This window comes from Mauremys mutica, chromosome 1 (genome assembly GCF_020497125.1).
Source record: "Mauremys mutica isolate MM-2020 ecotype Southern chromosome 1, ASM2049712v1, whole genome shotgun sequence".
Lineage (NCBI taxonomy): Eukaryota > Metazoa > Chordata > Testudines > Geoemydidae > Mauremys > Mauremys mutica.
In genome coordinates, this window is record NC_059072.1 from 249,966,997 (window position 1) to 249,984,121 (window position 17,125).

At 41.1% G+C, this 17,125-nt stretch overlaps 1 protein-coding gene across 3 annotated transcripts in view; it reads right to left on the bottom strand.

Annotated features, from left to right (window-relative positions):
- Positions 1–364: 364 nt before the first annotated feature.
- The window catches only part of FHL2 (four and a half LIM domains 2), a 30,168-nt gene continuing 13,407 nt past the window's right edge, over positions 365–17,125 (bottom strand). The window contains exons 2-6 of one of the 3 annotated variants that reach the window (XM_045006593.1): positions 9,708–9,826; positions 7,547–7,721; positions 4,490–4,659; positions 3,099–3,285; positions 365–1,229 (exon numbers count right to left, since the gene is read on the bottom strand). In XM_045006593.1, the coding sequence (XP_044862528.1) occupies positions 1,078–1,229; positions 3,099–3,285; positions 4,490–4,659; positions 7,547–7,553 (516 nt within the window). In that variant the 5' untranslated portion in view covers positions 7,554–7,721; positions 9,708–9,826 and the 3' untranslated portion in view covers positions 365–1,077. Of the gene's footprint in view, positions 1,230–3,098; positions 3,286–4,489; positions 4,660–7,546; positions 7,732–9,707; positions 9,827–17,125 lie in introns of all 3 variants that reach the window. The other 2 variants (XM_045006576.1, XM_045006584.1) reach the window with 2 other exon arrangements.

Here is a 17,125-nt window from a genome sequence, read left to right on the forward strand (position 1 = left end):
ACTTTATTTTCAGAAGAATACTTTTTACCAGTTTTTAAATACAGCAATTGAGCATACATTAATTATTGTAGTGGATGATATTACTTTGGTCTTTTTGCACATTTCAGTTACTATTCATTTCTGTTTGGAGAGTCTTCCACCCATTGGAATCAATGGGAGATTACCTGGTATTTTGGTGCATCCATTTGAGGATAATTATCAGAATCTTGCAAATTCAATAGTTCCGGTACTTTGGGGAAGTGGGTTGTATTTATATGGTTTATGTTGTATTTTTTAAAACTTTGGAAGCGTTCTATGTACACACTACTTTAGAAAATGTTGACACATTAAAAATAATTTAAAAATCACAAAAAATCACAAAAAATTGAATTTATTAAATGATTTTATTATTTTAAGAAATACACTATGCAGTGTAGTTTCATTTGATACAACAGAATTTGTATTTCACACAATGATCATCTAGTCATGCAATAAAATATTTTTTACAGAACACTCCCACTTAAATGATTAATAATCATTTTCTCCTAGTTAAGGCATGGCACAGATCCTTTAACACTGATACACACACTACATTCTCATCTTTCTACACCCTTGACAGCACACTGCAATTACACATTCCAAGAACACTAGGCTTGAATTCCTGGCCCTACTGAAGTCAAACGGAGTTTTGCCATTTACTTCAGTGGGTCAAGATTTCACCTGTAATCATTCAAACATATCACTCTCTTAAAGACTAAGTCAGGTTTGTACATTCAGATATTCAGTGAAGAAAAGAAAATGTCAATAACAGCCAAAACATTTCATATCTTAAGTCTTGCACTTATCTTGGTTAACTGTGTAAATTCTTAACCATCAACAACCCACCCAGTGATTCCGAAATCATTTGTTGCCCACCTCCCAATCCGCCTTTGGATTTAGACAGTCTGGAGGAAAAAAAAGGTTACGTGATGTGAACGGTACTGAGAAACACAGAAGAGTAAAGTCTTCATATGGTTGACTAAAGCTAGTACACAACATCGCATGTTTCAAAAAATATGTATTGCAAGCACAGCTCTGCTTTCCTCCTTGTTTTAAACTTTAAATATCTTTCCCACACTCGGGGCAAAGGATGTCATCCCTTTCTGTGAGGAAGCCGCGGCCCACTAATGAAAGAGAACACTTCTTACAGTTAAAGCAGTCATTATGCCACTGCCGTTCTTCAAAGGAGATATACTTGGTTCCTCCGAGTCCTATTTAAAAACCAAAAGTAATAAGGAAAAACAATGGAGTACCAGTCATCAGATGGCTTAGTGTAAGCATGCTATTTGGGGACTGCTACTGATATCAGATATAAGGCAATGAAAAACTTTTTGTGAGAGAGAATTCCATTCCTGCTTTGTTTTAGTCTAATTTTGCCATCCTTACACGTGAGTAGTATCCTAGGGCTTATCTACAATTAAAACATATAGCTGCACTTCTGTAGAGCTTCAGTGTAGACAATTCCTTTGTCAACGGGAGGGCTCTCCCATTGGTCTAGATAATCCACCTCCCAGAGAGGCAGTAGCTAGATAAATGGAAGAATTTTTCCATTGACCTAGTGCTGTCTCCATGGGGATTTAGGTTGGCTTAACTATGTCACTCAAGGGTGTGGATTTTTCGCAGCCTCGAATGACATCGCTGGTTTGATGTAATTTTCTAGCATAGACCAGCCCTTATTCTTCATGCTACTCAGTGTGAGTAGGAACTGGAGCTTAAGTGATGGACTTGAGCCTTAACTGATGGATTTGACAGAGAAATGGGATATAATGTACACCAGGGAGTCAGAACAGAGAGGAAAGATATGGGTTACAGAAATATGATAACATAGTTATTCAGTACAGGGATACATATGTCTTGAAAGAGTAGGGTTTTTAATTTTTTTTTTAATGTGAACTTGCTCAATTGTGAAGGTGACATTGCAGAACTGGGATTGAGTGACCTGAGTAGAGGAAAGGCAATAGTTTGGCAGTTTTGAGGAGGGTGTGTCAATAAAGTGGAAGCATGGGAAGAAAGTGCAAAAATATTTGAGAGAAAGAGGTGAAGGGGCCATTGAGGATGGCCTCATTGGTGAAGCAGAAGTTTGGAGGAAGGTGAAAGGGGACAAGGGCCCAGATTTCAGTATGAGCTGTGTGTTGCATGACCTTGAAAGCAAGAACAAGCTGTTTGAACCTGATGCCGAGGGAGCAGTGCAGTCCCGTCCCAGTCAGTGAAGAGACTGAAAGGATGTGTGCAAGGTGGTTGAATTGACAAGTGAGAGACGATTTTGTCAAGAGTATTTTGTACAGTTGAGAGGGAAGTGAAGTTAGTATCAAAAAGCTCAAAGGGGGAGATTGCAGCATAAAGATAGACAGAAAATGTTGAATTTCCATGATGGCAAAGAAGTGCTAAGTGTGCCATCCAAAGTGGACTATTGGTAATGGCAGGAGAGGTGTAAGCAGACAGGCAACGAGTGAAATAATGGCCTGGGGCAGAGCAATGGTAATGTCAGATGAGAGACTCTCTCAGAGTTGTGGCTCAGAACCTCAGTCTTGGACTGTATAACTCAGATGTCTAAAGCATTGACCACCTCACATGGAGGGTTATATATTTATGCTTAGTGGTGTTAATACAGCATTATATAATTGTTCTCTTTAATATTTTTATATCAGGTGCTTAGAAATCACAAGGCTTTATCTTGAGACTCCAGGAAACCCCCATTGCAGTTGAATGAGAGACCTAATTAAATGTACTTTCTATTGGGAGGGAAACTATTGTTGGTGAATACAATAGTGTCTCAGAAATAAAAGCAGGTTGAATACCATATAGGGTATGTATGTCCTACTATATGCATAGCTGTTTTAGGATATGTCTACATGTTCCCTGGAAATCAAATGAAAAGGAGAAAAATTCAAAGTGAGGACTCATTCCAATTTTTCCAAGACTCCAAAGATTGCACAAGCAAAAGTGCTCAAATTCAGGATATGATATGACTGGGATATTTGTTGGGTCTCTTAAATTAACCTGACCACTACATTTCTAACACATATTTTTTAAATTAATTGCTTCTACATTTCTGAAGATCATGGTAGTAAGACACCTACCACTGATGGGGTTGGTGCATCCAGCACATTTTTTGGCATAGAGGTTGCAGAAGCAGCTCAGGCAATATGCAAACTCATCCCGGGAGGTAAAGCGCTGTCCAGACAACTGCTTCTTGCATCCAGTACAAACAAAGCACTCCTTGTGCCAGGGCTGCTCCCGGTAAGTTACACCTCCTGTAGTGATAGCCTGTGGGGGTGGTGAGGTTTTTTTTTTCAAGAATAAAAGAGGTTTTGTGAGGTAACCTTCTTACTGAGGATGACTTATTTTTAAAACCAGGAATAACATTTATGATTACTGGCAGGAACTGACCTTGAGAGGGAAGCCTTGGTTTGGGATAAGTGATTATCATGCCCAATTATGCAAAGTCTCATCTTTAAACAACTCATTTGCTTCCTTTTCATCTTGTAATCTTGCTCAAAATTGTCCTCTTCGTATATAAAACCCTTACACCATCCTGCTTCATTTCCCTGTTTTCCTCTACTCCTTTCCTTGTGCTCACCTCAGCATTGGCCTCCTTTCCATGCTTTCACATCCTATCCCGGTGGTGAAACAATTTATCTCTGCAGCTTCTGCTGTCTGAAACAGCCTCCTTTTATTTTTCCTCCTCATCAACAGACCTTTTAATTTCAAATCTCTGCTGAAAATGTATCTCTTCTCCTTTGCTTGCATCTCTTTGACCCGGTCCCAGACATCCATCACATAACGAGTCATTCAAACCATCCCACTGAAGTCAGTGAGACTAAATTATGTGAGCAAGGAATCAGCCACAAGACTTTGGGTTGCAGGATCAAGTCATTAATTTATTTCTTCCTCTGGTATTTTTTAATTCTAATTCACTAAGAATGGTGGTGTATGAATTGTAGGAAATACGTTGTGCAAATAATTGACCTGATCCTGCAAATGCCTATGACCTATTATGGAGTAGTGACTTCAAAAATGTTAATTTCAGAATATATATGCTATAAACATGGTAACTCTTTTTCTTTTTTCCTCTTGATCTTTATGGTTGGAATTTCCAAAAGGACTCAGCATTATCCTAACTCGGCTCCTGTTGAAGTCAATGGGAAAATATTATTGATTTCAGTGGGAGCTGGGTCCGATCACTGCTGAGTGCTTTAATTTGAAATTTTCACACTGCATGCCTTTCCCACACTCAGAAAATGTCATCCCCTTGTAGGAAACATCTCATGCTAATAAGCATTGAGCTTGTTAATAAGGGTTTGCAGGATTGGACCCTAAAGTTGTACTGCATTTCCTAAGGTCAGCTGATTTTATCATTGTTTTCATAACAATTTATCTCACACACAGAAAAACAAAAAAGCCTCCACCAATTTGATATGATAGATATGACAACTTTGTAAATTTGAGGTACATAAATTAAGAATAATACCTTCTTACACTGGACACATTGCATGGCAAACTGCTTTTCATAGCAGGGTACGCAGAAGTTTTGATTATCTTTGGGGATGAAGCTCTTTGTTCCAATTGGTTGTTGACAACGATGGCAGATAAAGCAGGTCTCATGCCAGCTGTTACCCTTATACTCCATCTTGCGTGTACCTGTCATGAGATCAAAGCACAAAATGAAGCCCTTCATGCTGACAGTTATAGCAGTTTTAACCACTGTAGTTTTGATTTGTTTCTACTGATTGCTAGAACCTGTGTAGTGATTAGTTAGCATAGCAAGGAGTTGGGTGCTGTTCACAGACGAAGTTTCCAGAGTGTGCGAGTTATGGTAAGGAGATTGGAGTAGCTACAGAGAGCCTCAGGCTTGCTTCAGATGGCACTGTGAGAATTCATTCATTAGGAATTCTTGTGAAATCTGCAGTATTAGCCTTACCTTCGCTCTGTTCCACACCTTTTATTAAAGTCCTGCAATTATTTCTTCATTTCATTTCTGCTTTGTGTTTGTGCCTCAAATACAAGCACAAGGACGAGTCTCATGGAAATGCCAGTTATGTTAGTCCCAGACCTTTTAACATAAGAACAGCCATACTGGGTCAGACCAAAGGTCCATCTAGCCCAGTATCCTGTCTACCGACAGTGGCTAGTGCCAAGTGCCCCAGAGGCAATGAACAGAACAGGTAATCATCAAGTGATCCATCCCATCGCTCATTCCCAGCTTCTGACAAACAGAGGCTAGGGACACCATCCCTGCCCATCCTGGCTAATAGCCATTGATGGACCTATCCTCCATGAATTTATCTAGTTCTTTTTTGAAGCCTGTTATAGTCTTGGCCTTCACAACATCCTCTGGCAAGGAGCTCCACAAGTTGACTGTGTGTTGTGTGAAGAAATACTTCCTTTTGTTTGTTTTAATCTTGCTGCCTATTAATTTCATTTGGTGACCCCTAGTTCTTGTGTAATGAGAAGGAGTAAATAACACTTCCTTATTTACTTTCTTCACACCAGTCATGATTTTATAGACCTCAGTAATATCCCCTCTTAGCCGTCTCTTTTCCAAGCTGAAAAGTCCCAGTCTTAATAATTGTTCCTCATACGGAAGCCGTAATATACCCCTAATAATTTGTGTTGCCTTTTTCTGAACCTTTTCCAATTCCAATATATCTTTTTTGAACCACATTGACCACATCTGCAGGAAGTGCAGGAGGGGCTCTGGGTTTGAGGGGGCTCAGGGCAGGGGTTGGGGTACAGGAGGGAGTCAGGGCAGGGGCAGCACATGGAGCCCCCTGACTCCCCTGCCTTAGAAGCCAGACCCACTGCTGGCCACTTCCGGGGCACTGCGTGGTATCGGAAAAGGTAGGCACTAGCCTGCCTTAGCTGGGTAGCACCACCAACAGGACTCTTAACGTCTCAGTCGGCAGTGCTGACCAGAGTGACCCAGTGCCTGACATGCCGCGACCGACTTGAACTTTGAAAAACACTGGTGTAGAGCAGCCTGATTACCAAGTGTGATGATGGCTTTATCTCCATACATTAGGTAGGGATGTGGTTGCAAAATGTTTGGTTAATTGATATGCTGTCTGGGTTGTAAGCTTAAAATAAATGAAGCACACCAAACACTAGAAGATGGCTAAATTAAAATAATGTTCATGAACACTCTTCCTCACAATTAAAAATGACACAATTAGCTACACTTCTCAACTAATAAAACACAACTAATGTATCTATACCCCTGAAAAGGAGAAAGAGTGCAAATGTGGAACCCTAAGCAATTTTGGCCATCTGCTTTTAAACACATTTGCATGATTTCTATTTGTACATCTTATCTTATATCCCAAGCCCCTGAAATTTTTATGTCACGGCCTGTGAGGCAGCCATGCCAATTTTTACATGGTTGACATGAAAATGCCAATTCAGAAAGAATTCAGCTGAATAGCATCATATCACTGATCATTACCAGGCATGTATATGGATTCCTGAATTTTAAGAGTAAAAACTGTTTTCATTATCTATTTCTAGACCCAGCCCCAACCTCTGGCCTTTTAAGCCTTCAAATTGTTATGGAATGCTATAGCATTGTAAACTACAGAGCATGTTTCAGTAGTCTGTTACCATATACCCAAGTTTCAGGCTGTTGAGAGGCGGCTTTTGAGAGGCAGCTGTTTCTTGGATAGCCGAGCTTGAGAGGGAAATGGTTCTGTCTTTTCAGATTCTGTACTCAGCAGCACTTTGGAGGTAGCCTGGCTGCTTTTTTCACATTTTGTTAAAAAGCTAAACGGGGAGTATTTAGCTCCCCATTTAGCTATTTAAGTAAAAAGTTAAACTTTAAAAGCCCCCTTTTGCTCTTCAAATGGTAGCAGCCAGTCAAGATGGTGTACAAGAAAGAGACAGAACTAGACAGACAAGGTGTATAAGAACTTTGGCTGTCCAGGCTGCATAAAACTTTCATATATAGTGTACAAATTGATTATGGCACGATGTGAATGCTTATCAAAAATTGAATTAAAAATAGAACTGAACTTACTTTTCCCTGTTTCTTTGTATTAATCCATCTAATTTGTATAATGGATGTATGGAGATCTCTTATGTGAATTAGGTGATCTGGATAACTTAAAACATAGGTTATAACATCCCCAACTGGCCCATCAGATTATGAATTAGGACATTCAGTGTTGTAAAGCTGTTTGTTACAAAGGATGCTGGGGGTTAGTTTTGATATTTGACCCAGCCTTCACTTTTTGGTCTCATCCAATTTCCTGCCATTGCAGCAGCCTTGGCATTTGGACACCTTCCTCTCTCCCGCTGTTTCCCAGTGGCACATAGTTTAATTCCCTGAGGACTGAAATGCTTTAGTATAACTAAAGTCTTTGAGCTTAATATAGGGGCATCTGGATGAGAATGAACAGCCTGTGATATACAGAAAATGGTTCCTTTGGCCTTTAAACCATATAAAATGAAATGAAGTTGAGAGACTGTCAATGACTTCAGTGGGCTTTGGGGCAGGCCTTTAAAGTACAGACAAATGAAAGTGGTATATCCTAACCTGGCATGATAGTCTTCTTGCACTCATTGCATTTGGAAGAGTATTCATTGGAATAGCATTCAGTACAAAGTAGATGCTCCTCTTTTGCAGCAAAAGGTTTGTCCACCAATGAGTTCTTGCACTGGAAGCAGTGGAAACAGGTTTCATGCCAGTGTCGGTCCTTGTAGGACAGATCCTGTAGAAATCCAAAACCACAGAATAAACAGAATGAATAATTTTCACAATTGTAAATTGGGAGAATATCCAAGTGTAAGCAGAGTCAGAATGAGCTCTACCCTGACATCAGGTGGTGAGCTGTGGAAAAGGACTTCAGGGGCTGATCTTGTTTGCTTGGGCACACCCACCCAGCCTAGCAAGATGGACTGCTTGCCCAAATGGTCACTTTGACTGCTATGGGATCCCCAGTCTCTTTGTTATTGGAGCAGGAGTTAATAAAGTGTTGTTATCCTGGTTATGTGAATCAAGGACAGTAGAACTGTACTTCGCATTTTATGATGGAGGAACTTGCCCTCAACTAAGTAGCACTTGCTAGGCAAGGAACATGGGTTCCAAAGCCCAGTGAATTGAGAGAGGCTGAGGACAGGTATCTGTACCTGGTAGTATGGGTACCCTTGACCTCTCTGTGGTAGTCTTGTTAGGTGTTGCAGAGCTGAAATTGCTGATTTCTAGGTCTAAGCATTAGACCTACTCTGGGCTAGTGGTTCTGAACATGCTACCACTGAGGCCACCTTACTAACAGCTGAAATTACTGAGAGATGTGTTAAATAGGGGAAGGGCCTGAAGACAAGTTAGTGAGTAGCTAGCAGGATAACTAGCAGAGAGGAGTGGCCAGCAGGCTGGCTGGTGGAGTGATGCGGCTGGCAGTGAAGAACCCAGCAGAGACCCTGTGGAGAGGCGTGGTAATCGGCCGTCGACCTGAGTAGCGGAGCGTGTAAGGTGCCCCCATACCTCCCCCTCCTTCCACTGGGAGGTGAGCTCTGCAGATGAACTTCTGAACTCTGGGGGCTGTACTGACCAAGGACAGAAACTGTGGATGGGGTGACTGTTGGGTTTCTGGACTTAAGACCCTGAGGAGAAAAGGACACTGACAAGCTTACTTGGGGGTGGGTCTTTTGCTCATGGGTTTGTGTTATGAATCCTGTTTGTTGTGTTTCTCCACATAATGCCGCATTGTTTCCCTCCTTTATTAAAAGGCATTTGCTACACTCAGACTCTGTGCTTGCAAGAGGGTAAGTATTGCCTCTTAGGCCTCGTCTACACTGGGGGGGGGGTCGAACTAAGGTACGCAACTTCAGCTACGCGAATAGCGTAGCTGAAGTCGAACTACCTTAGTTCGAGTTACTTACCCGTCCTCACAGCGCGGGATCGATGTCCGCGGCTCCCCCGTCGACTCCGGTGGTGGAGTTCCGGAGTCGACAGGAGCGCATTCGGAGTTCGATATATCGCGTCTAGATGAGACGTGATATATCGAACTCCGAGAATTCGATTGCTACCCGCCGATTCAGCGGGTAGTGAAGACGTACCCTTAGAGGCACCCAGGGGGTGGTATGTAATTGTCCCAGGTCACTGGATGGGGGCTCAAGCCAGTTTTGTATTGTGTTATTGAAAAGGGACCCCCAGATACTGAGTTGCTGCTAACTCTGATGGGCAGAAGGGTTACACAAGGATATCCAAGTCTGAATCACATAGCCAGGTTTTGAGGCTTATTCATACAGCTCAGGAAAACAAATTGTTTTGCTTGACGATGAACTGATTTGCTGTGGTTACTCAAAAGGGCAAAAGACAATTCTGTCTCCTTTCCTATAGGCTTTAAACAAAACCCAAAAAGCAATGTAACCGTTGCTTTTTGTAATACCGCAGAGACACAAGTAATCTCATTTATGTATTTCCCCTGACAATTAAGTCATTAACAGAAATATAATATATTTTCGACCTCCATCTTGGCCATTGCTGTCTTCTAGGTCATCCCTCCTTAACATGGGTCTTGGCAGAAATCTCTCTTCCACATTCAGCTCTGGTATTAATTCCATTTGTTAATGGATTTACATTAAGGATCAAACTGGCCATGTATCTCTCCTTTTTTTAGGACTAGCTTTAGTTCAGTTTTACTTAGATGCTAACTATGGGTCAGAACTGTCACTACCACTTTGCTGCTACTTACATTGCTGCTTTGCCATGGGTACCCCAAATAGATGCAATGTCACATCATTTCCGTAGGTGCCACTCTAGAACTGTCTGATACTAGGATTGGCATCACGGTTCCAAACAATATTTCTTCTACTGAAATGTCAGTGCAGAAAATTATTTCAAAGGATTGTCCTTTCAGGAATGATTAAAAACCCATGTCCACTGTAACTCCCAAAGTCTTTGGAGTTTCAGATAAAATCCAGATCCAAACCATCCTGATTTTACAAAATAAATCTCAACTGAAGAGGTTTTGAAAAAAAAAGAAAAGAAGAAAGAAGACAGCAACCCATTGCACTTTTGCGTAGGTTGAATAATCAGAATGCTTGACTTACCCAAGGGCCTCTTAAATGTATAGGTTCTCAGAGTTTGCATTGATTCCTGTATCATGAAAAGGCAATTTTTAAAATACACTGGAAAAACTAACCTTTCACTTTCCATTTAAAAACTTACCTATAATTTGGACAAACCGCTTGCACTAAATTATGTTAGTGAACAGAAGAGAGAAGAATGAACCAAGGAATGTCAGCATTTTACTATCATCAGTGAGACAGATCATTAACAGTGGCACAGTGAGAAAATCTTGTTTGAATACCCGCCCTGCTCCCTCAACTCCCTCAAAATCTCTTTTCAAGTAGTAATTGAAGATGTTCTTGTTTTTCCAATTCTGAGGTCACACAAAGTGTAATACCCATAGAGGTTCCTATTTCACTGTTTTCAAAGAGTTATTCATACAACTTGCTCTGTTCACGTCGGACAAAACCTTCTCAAAGAAACCAGTTTCTGACCCTTAAATATCAGATTTTCTAACATCAAAATGAAAAAACAAACAAACCCTATTTTGTTGAAGAGATTGATATTTACATTTCTTTCTTGAAAGGAAGTTGAACAACTTAATCATGATCTCCAAGGAATAATATTTTTCCTGGAAAAGTGCAACCTAGAGCCAACAGAGTTTTCCAAAATGTGAAATTTGCTTGCTGGAAAATGGAATGTCTGCAAATCTATTTTCTTTATTGTTATCTTTTGTAAAACTGTGGAGGCATTTTTAAACTTAGGAAACTGGAAAAAATAAGAAATTTTCTTATTTTTCCTTTTTTTTTTTTTTTGCTGTGGTCTTCAAACTATTTTTTACCTCCAAAGTTGGTATCTGTTAACTGCTTATTTTTTTCCTTATATAAGCCTCACCAAAAATGTAACTTGCATTTTTTAAAGTTCAAAATAATAAAGCCTATGCCTTTCCCTTTTCTTTAACAATGAACTGTTTTTTGTCCAGAAACCTCTAGAGTCATCAAAGCTAACCAAAGCTAGGTTAAATCTTGAAGTGTAATGTAGACATATTGGCTTAGAGAAATTGCTGAGCTGTGGTTGAGCTGCATGTGCAATGGTGACTTGAAGCCAAATTATGTCCTATAGCTGGACCGGTCTTCAGTGCAAGCTAGAGCAGCCTCAGACCTCCTCTAATTTGCACGGGCTGCTCACAACTCCAAGGAGCTGTTCCAGCAGCAGGGATCATGGCTATAAAGACACTCGATCCATCTTCACTACATGTATGAGGCCAGGAGGGAGTGACATAAAGCCATTATCATGGTAGTGTGACATCCAAGGATCCCCCAGCATTAGAAGGCATCCTCAGCTGGTTAAGCTGGCTTCATAGCGGCTTTGTGCAACCAGAGTGGAGCAAAGCAGCCCGAGTGCAGATGAGGATCTGGCCCAATGTGTCCATTGACCCTGATTTTTAAACCAGATTGCAATATTGTGGGTGAAACTTTAGAGGCTGTTTTTGAAAATGTATGTTTTAGCTTGTGTTATCCTATTGTTATGGGAAGCAAGCATAGGTGAGAAATGTAGAAGGGTTACCTTGGATGGATCATGGGTCTCTGACCAAAGTAAGGAAGTTGAAACTGTGTGTGTGTGTGTATGTACATACGTGTACACATGAACATTTGTTTATGGTATGAATGTTCTATAGCCTACACAAAGAAAGAGCGCTCTAGACAAATCTCAGGGATAGGTGTTACCGGTTAAAGCAGAGGGGAGAAATTGCATGCTTCTGCAGAGCTTAAAAAAAGCCTGTAGCAGAATCTACAGGGGAAATATTTAGCACTTAAGTAAGTTTCTTTCCTTATGAGCTCAAAACATAATTTTCCTCCCCTAGCTGGCTTCATTTGATGATTAAAAACTCCCTAATTTAATAAACTTGTATGAATTAGAAACAGGATGGGGGTGCTTCTCAGCCTGATCTTTCCACAAAGGTCAAACCTGCATTATATAATGCTGTCCTCAAAGCAAACTTCTCCAAATCAAGCCTTCTTAAGTGAGGGTGAGATTGTATTTTTTCCATAATTTAATTTACATGTTCAGGATACAATATATTTTTCCTCTTCTGTGATATGACTGTAGGTGAATAACATTTTTTTAACTGAACATAACCATAAGATTAGAATTACCAGGTTTTATAAACATAAATCCCTTATTGCCCTGAAACAGTATTGTTTTTAGTGACGCTTTACTACTTAAGCCATTGTGTTTTCCACTGAACTTGGTCTCCTCAGAGACCACAATAGGAAGCAGGAGATTAGAGAGGTTATGAACAGGAAAGTAACCAAATATATTTGTGTTCATGAATTAGTGAAAACATCAGCATTTTTACTAGAAACAATATTCTCCTTAGAATCTAAGGCAGGAAGAGTAGGAGACAATTTCAAAGTGTTGTGTACATTTTTGGTGTGCAGGGCCTGTGACTGAGTGATGAACTGTTAAAACCAGCACCTCGCTGCTTAGACAATGTACAGGTGAAGGTCATTGGTGTCTCTTCCTCCCTTCCTCCTCACAACACAACACAGGATATCAGACAAGTCAGATTTTCAGTGCCAAAGCAAAATAAGAATCGCAGCTCAGCAAAGGATTGAGATTTAATTGAAGTGCTGTTAAGATAACCTTCCTGTTCTATATAGTACTGATGGCTCCATTTTCTATTTGCAGTGCATATTTAAGATTGACTCTTGATTAATTTTTGGCCCACATGCTGCTACAGTAGCCTTCCACAACAATCCTCTTTTAATTTTTTTCTCAGATTTTGCAAACAGATTTTTTCGTTCCTTTATATGTCGCCTTATGGTCTGCATTAGAAAGGTGAGTTGTTGTGGGTACATCCTGTATTGGTGATGTTCTCTATGCCAAAGAGACTTCAAAGAAACTATTTTTAGAAAATTGCAAAGAATGCTAAAATCAACTCAAAAGTCAAATTTAAGTCGTTCAGCAAATGTGAACATCTAAGTTTTTGAAAATGACAGAGGAATTTCCAGAAAGAATGTTCAGTGTTTCAAGCAAGCACGAGTGGGAAACATTAGTTGTAGCACAAGTTCACCAGTGACTTGGGCTTTGAAATGTAAGCCTATTTTTTTTAATACAAATTCATTCTTTCTTAAGAGACAATCTTAGGAAGTTGTTGGCAGGAATAATGTGCAATGGCTTTGAAAGCAACGTGGGGGTATTTTTTTAATGTCTACCAGTGCCTCCTGCCATTCAATACACAACGTTTTTAATCTGCCTGTCAGAGTTTTATAAACATTGGCTAGAAATGTTTACAGTTAACATGATGGCCTCAGGCCAGATGTATTATTAACATAACATGTTGTCATTTAGTTATTTGTGTTTCTGTGAAAACCAACATTTTAAATAAAGTACCAGTCTGTGTAATTTGTGAATTATATTCACAGTCATCCATGAAAGTACTATAAAGAGATTGCAAGATTTAAAATAAACCACCTTTAGATTTAAGTCAAAAAAGGGTTTTTTTTCAGCGTAGGGCCATGTCTACACTACCCCACTTATGTCAGCAAAACATATGTCGCTCAGGGGTGTGAAAAAACACACCCCTGAGTGACATGAAATTTCACCAGCATATGTGGTAGTGTGCATAGCGCTATGTCAGCGGGAGAGTTTCTTCTGCTGACATAGCTACCACCACTCGTTAGGGGTGGTTTTATTACGTTGATGGAAGAGCTCTCTCCCATCCGCATAGAGCGGCTACATAAGTGATCTTGCAGTGGCACAGCTGCATCGGTACAGCTGTAAACTCGTTAGTGTAGACATGGCCTAGATGTCTTAAAGAGGTTTAGTGGATTGTGTTCTGCATTGCTGTGTTGGAAACCCAGAGCCTGCCTTTCCTGTCGTCTCACTTGCACCTATTTTACACTGCTTTGACTCCATAGATGCTACTCTTGATTTACACTGGTATAATTCAAAGGAGGATCAGGCCCCTACTGCCTTGAACGTTGTGTGCTCATTTACACCTGTGCATAGTGGATATGAAGTGTTACCAAAGCAAATACATCAACTGTATTTGTGGTAATATTTTACACCCACTTTCCACAGTTGAAAAAGACCCCTCAAGGTACAAAGCAGTGGACAATGAGGCACCCAAATCCTAATCCCAGTTCTGGCCTCTTGCTACCTAGGGTGACCAGATGTCCCAATAAAATCAGGACTGTCCCGATTTTGAGGAGTATGTCCCGAGTCCCGACCAGCGCACAGTCGGGACGCCATTTGTCCCGATATTTTGTTTCCAGGTCTTCAGCGGCAATTCGGCAGAGAGTCCTTCAGTCGCTGACGGTCTTTGGCAGCATTTCGGCGGCAGGTGCTTCTGTCTTTGTCGGCAAGGTTTATTACCCACCGCTGAAATACCGCCAAAGACCGTCCGCGACTAAAGGACTGTCCACTGAATTGCTGCCGAAGACCTGGATGAGTGAGTGTAAACCCCCCCCAAAAAATGTCCCTCCCTGCAGCGGTCCCGATATTTTCCCCTTACCATCTGGTCACCCTATTGCTACCTGGCTATTGGGTAGTAGGAGTCTGAGGAAGCAGTGAACTGAGTCACTTGGCCATTGATAACAGAAAAGTGCCATGCAGGACTGAATTACCCCATCACTGGGCCCTAGGCAAGCATACACTTCTTCACAATATGACCCCCTGCAGCAGGTCACAACATCACTCACTCAAATGTAGCTCAGCTGCCACTCCATAATTTGAGTGAGTGGCATTGTGACTTGGTGCACAAAATCCCACTCAGATTTGGCCCACTTGCCCTTTCATTAGCCAAATTGCCCCTGCGCACCCCTTCCCCAAATTTGGGCTCTAAACACTTGCCTAATTTGCCTATACGTCAGTGTTTCTCAAACTGGGGTCACTGCTTGTGCAGGGAAAGCCCCAGGCGGGCCGAGCCGGTTTGTTTACCTGCCCCATCCAAAGGTCCGGCCGATCGTGGCTCCCACTGGCCAGGGTTCGCTGCTCCAGGCCAATGGGAGCTGCTGGAAGCAGCACGGGCCGAGGGACTTACTGGCCACTGCTTCCAGCAGCCCCCATTGGCCTGGAGCAGTGAACCACGGCCAGTGGGAGCTGCGATCGGCTGGACCTGTGGACGGAGCAGATAAACAAATTGGTCCGGCCCCACAGGGGCTTTCCCTACACAAGCGGTGACCCCAGTTTGAGAAACACTGCTGTACGTTAATCTGGCTCTGTGCATGAGGCAAAAATGAACGCTTTGCCAGCTGCAGAGGGACGACACAGTTTAGAAGTGTGGCAGTGGCTATGACAAAGGGCCTACAGGGAGTATCAGAAGTCCATAAACAAATGGAGATCCTTAGGGCTCCATCAGTGACATTGAGGACTGGAAAAAAAATAGGTCTTGCTTCAACTCTCACTTATACCAGTGTAACTTCAGTGAAGTTACTCTTCATTTAAACTGGCATAAGTGAGAGGAGAATCAGGCCCATAGCGTGGTTTCTTAAATGTATCAAATTCTAGTTTGAAAATTTTCAGCTGTATAGAAGCTATACCTGAACAAGAAAATAAATACAGATCCTTCATTGGCCTTCGGTTTTTATTTTACATGCGGTAGATAAAATGATTAAAATCAGCTTCATTCTAAACTCACATTACAATGCTTGTCAATATTGTTATTTGGGGGGGGGGGGGCGGCGCGGGTTGTTTTAAGACCTGTGGGATAGATCCATCCTGCAGTAAAAAGAACACTACAATAGTAGATATGATTTATCTGTCTTGTTATTCTTTCTAATAACTTTTAACAAATCCTCACTGAGAAACTCTCATTTTCATTTGCAATACTGCAGTTACATTCTCCACAAAGACAGTTTTGTGTCTCTTCTTTCCACTTAGAAACCCCCACAATCATCTGAAATATTAAAATGTTACTACCTACCTTTATCAGCCATTAAAGAGTGTCTAGTTTAAAAACACAGCAGATAAGTATATTGGATAACACCCACACTCCCTAAATCCATAAATCTGAGTTGAAAAGTTCAGCCTGAATAACTCCTGAATACTTGGTCTGAGATTTGTTGAACTCAGTCCAAGTTTTGGGATTCTTGAATGTCAACACATGGAAATATCTTCTCCGGGTATTAGAAAGAGACATTAGAACAAAAGTGCATTCTAGAGAAGGGCAGAAATATGATTTCAGTTTATCAGGTCAGTCAGACTCTCTCCCTTTCCTGTTCTGTGTGTTTATGAGCTATAGGAAAGTTGGCACTGAATTTACCATTTCACAGATTATTGCCTATTTCCTGCCATGGGTAGCAAAACCTTCTCACCTATGTAAAGTCTCCTAAAGGAGCCCTTCCAGTGACTTGTCAGTTGGGCTGGATGTGACACAGAGGCCCACTGAGGGTTCACTACTTTGTGTCAGCAACTCTTGTCGGGCCTGACATACTCACTACACCTCACACACTGGTGTCATAATCTGGATCTAGAAGTGTCATATAATATATAATTTGAGAACTAATGACACACTGGTGATTAATATCATTGTGAAATGTGTGTGTTAACACTCTATGAAGAATTATGGATGTTCACTGAGTCTGTGACCAAAGGGAGAAAGACATTTTCTCCCAGACAGGAGGGAAGGCAGCTATCTATCTGTCTCCAATGTAAATTAAGCAAGGTGTGACCAAAGACAAAGAAAAGCACATTTAAAGGCAAGGTAAACAAAGCCACCAGGTGAAACCTAACTACTTAACAAACTCAGTGGGGGGTGGAGATTGCACCCCCAGGAAGCCTTACTGCCTCTTGAAGCAGGGCCAATGAACTTTGGGAAGATATAAGCAGGGAGAAAAGGCCATTTTGGCATCTATCACTTGAGGGATTATAGGGGTCAGAGCTCTTGAAATCACAGAATATTGGATCCTTTACCCAAGGGGGTTGAAGTCTCTGGGAACTGAGCACAAGTGAGAAACTTGCTGAAATTAAGTTTTAGTCTTAAAAGTGTATTTTTGCTTTTGTTTGCTTGTGACCCCTTCTAGCTTTATACTTGGTATCACTTAAACGGAGGACTTCTTGTTTAATAAATTTGTGTTACCTTTATGATAAACCAAT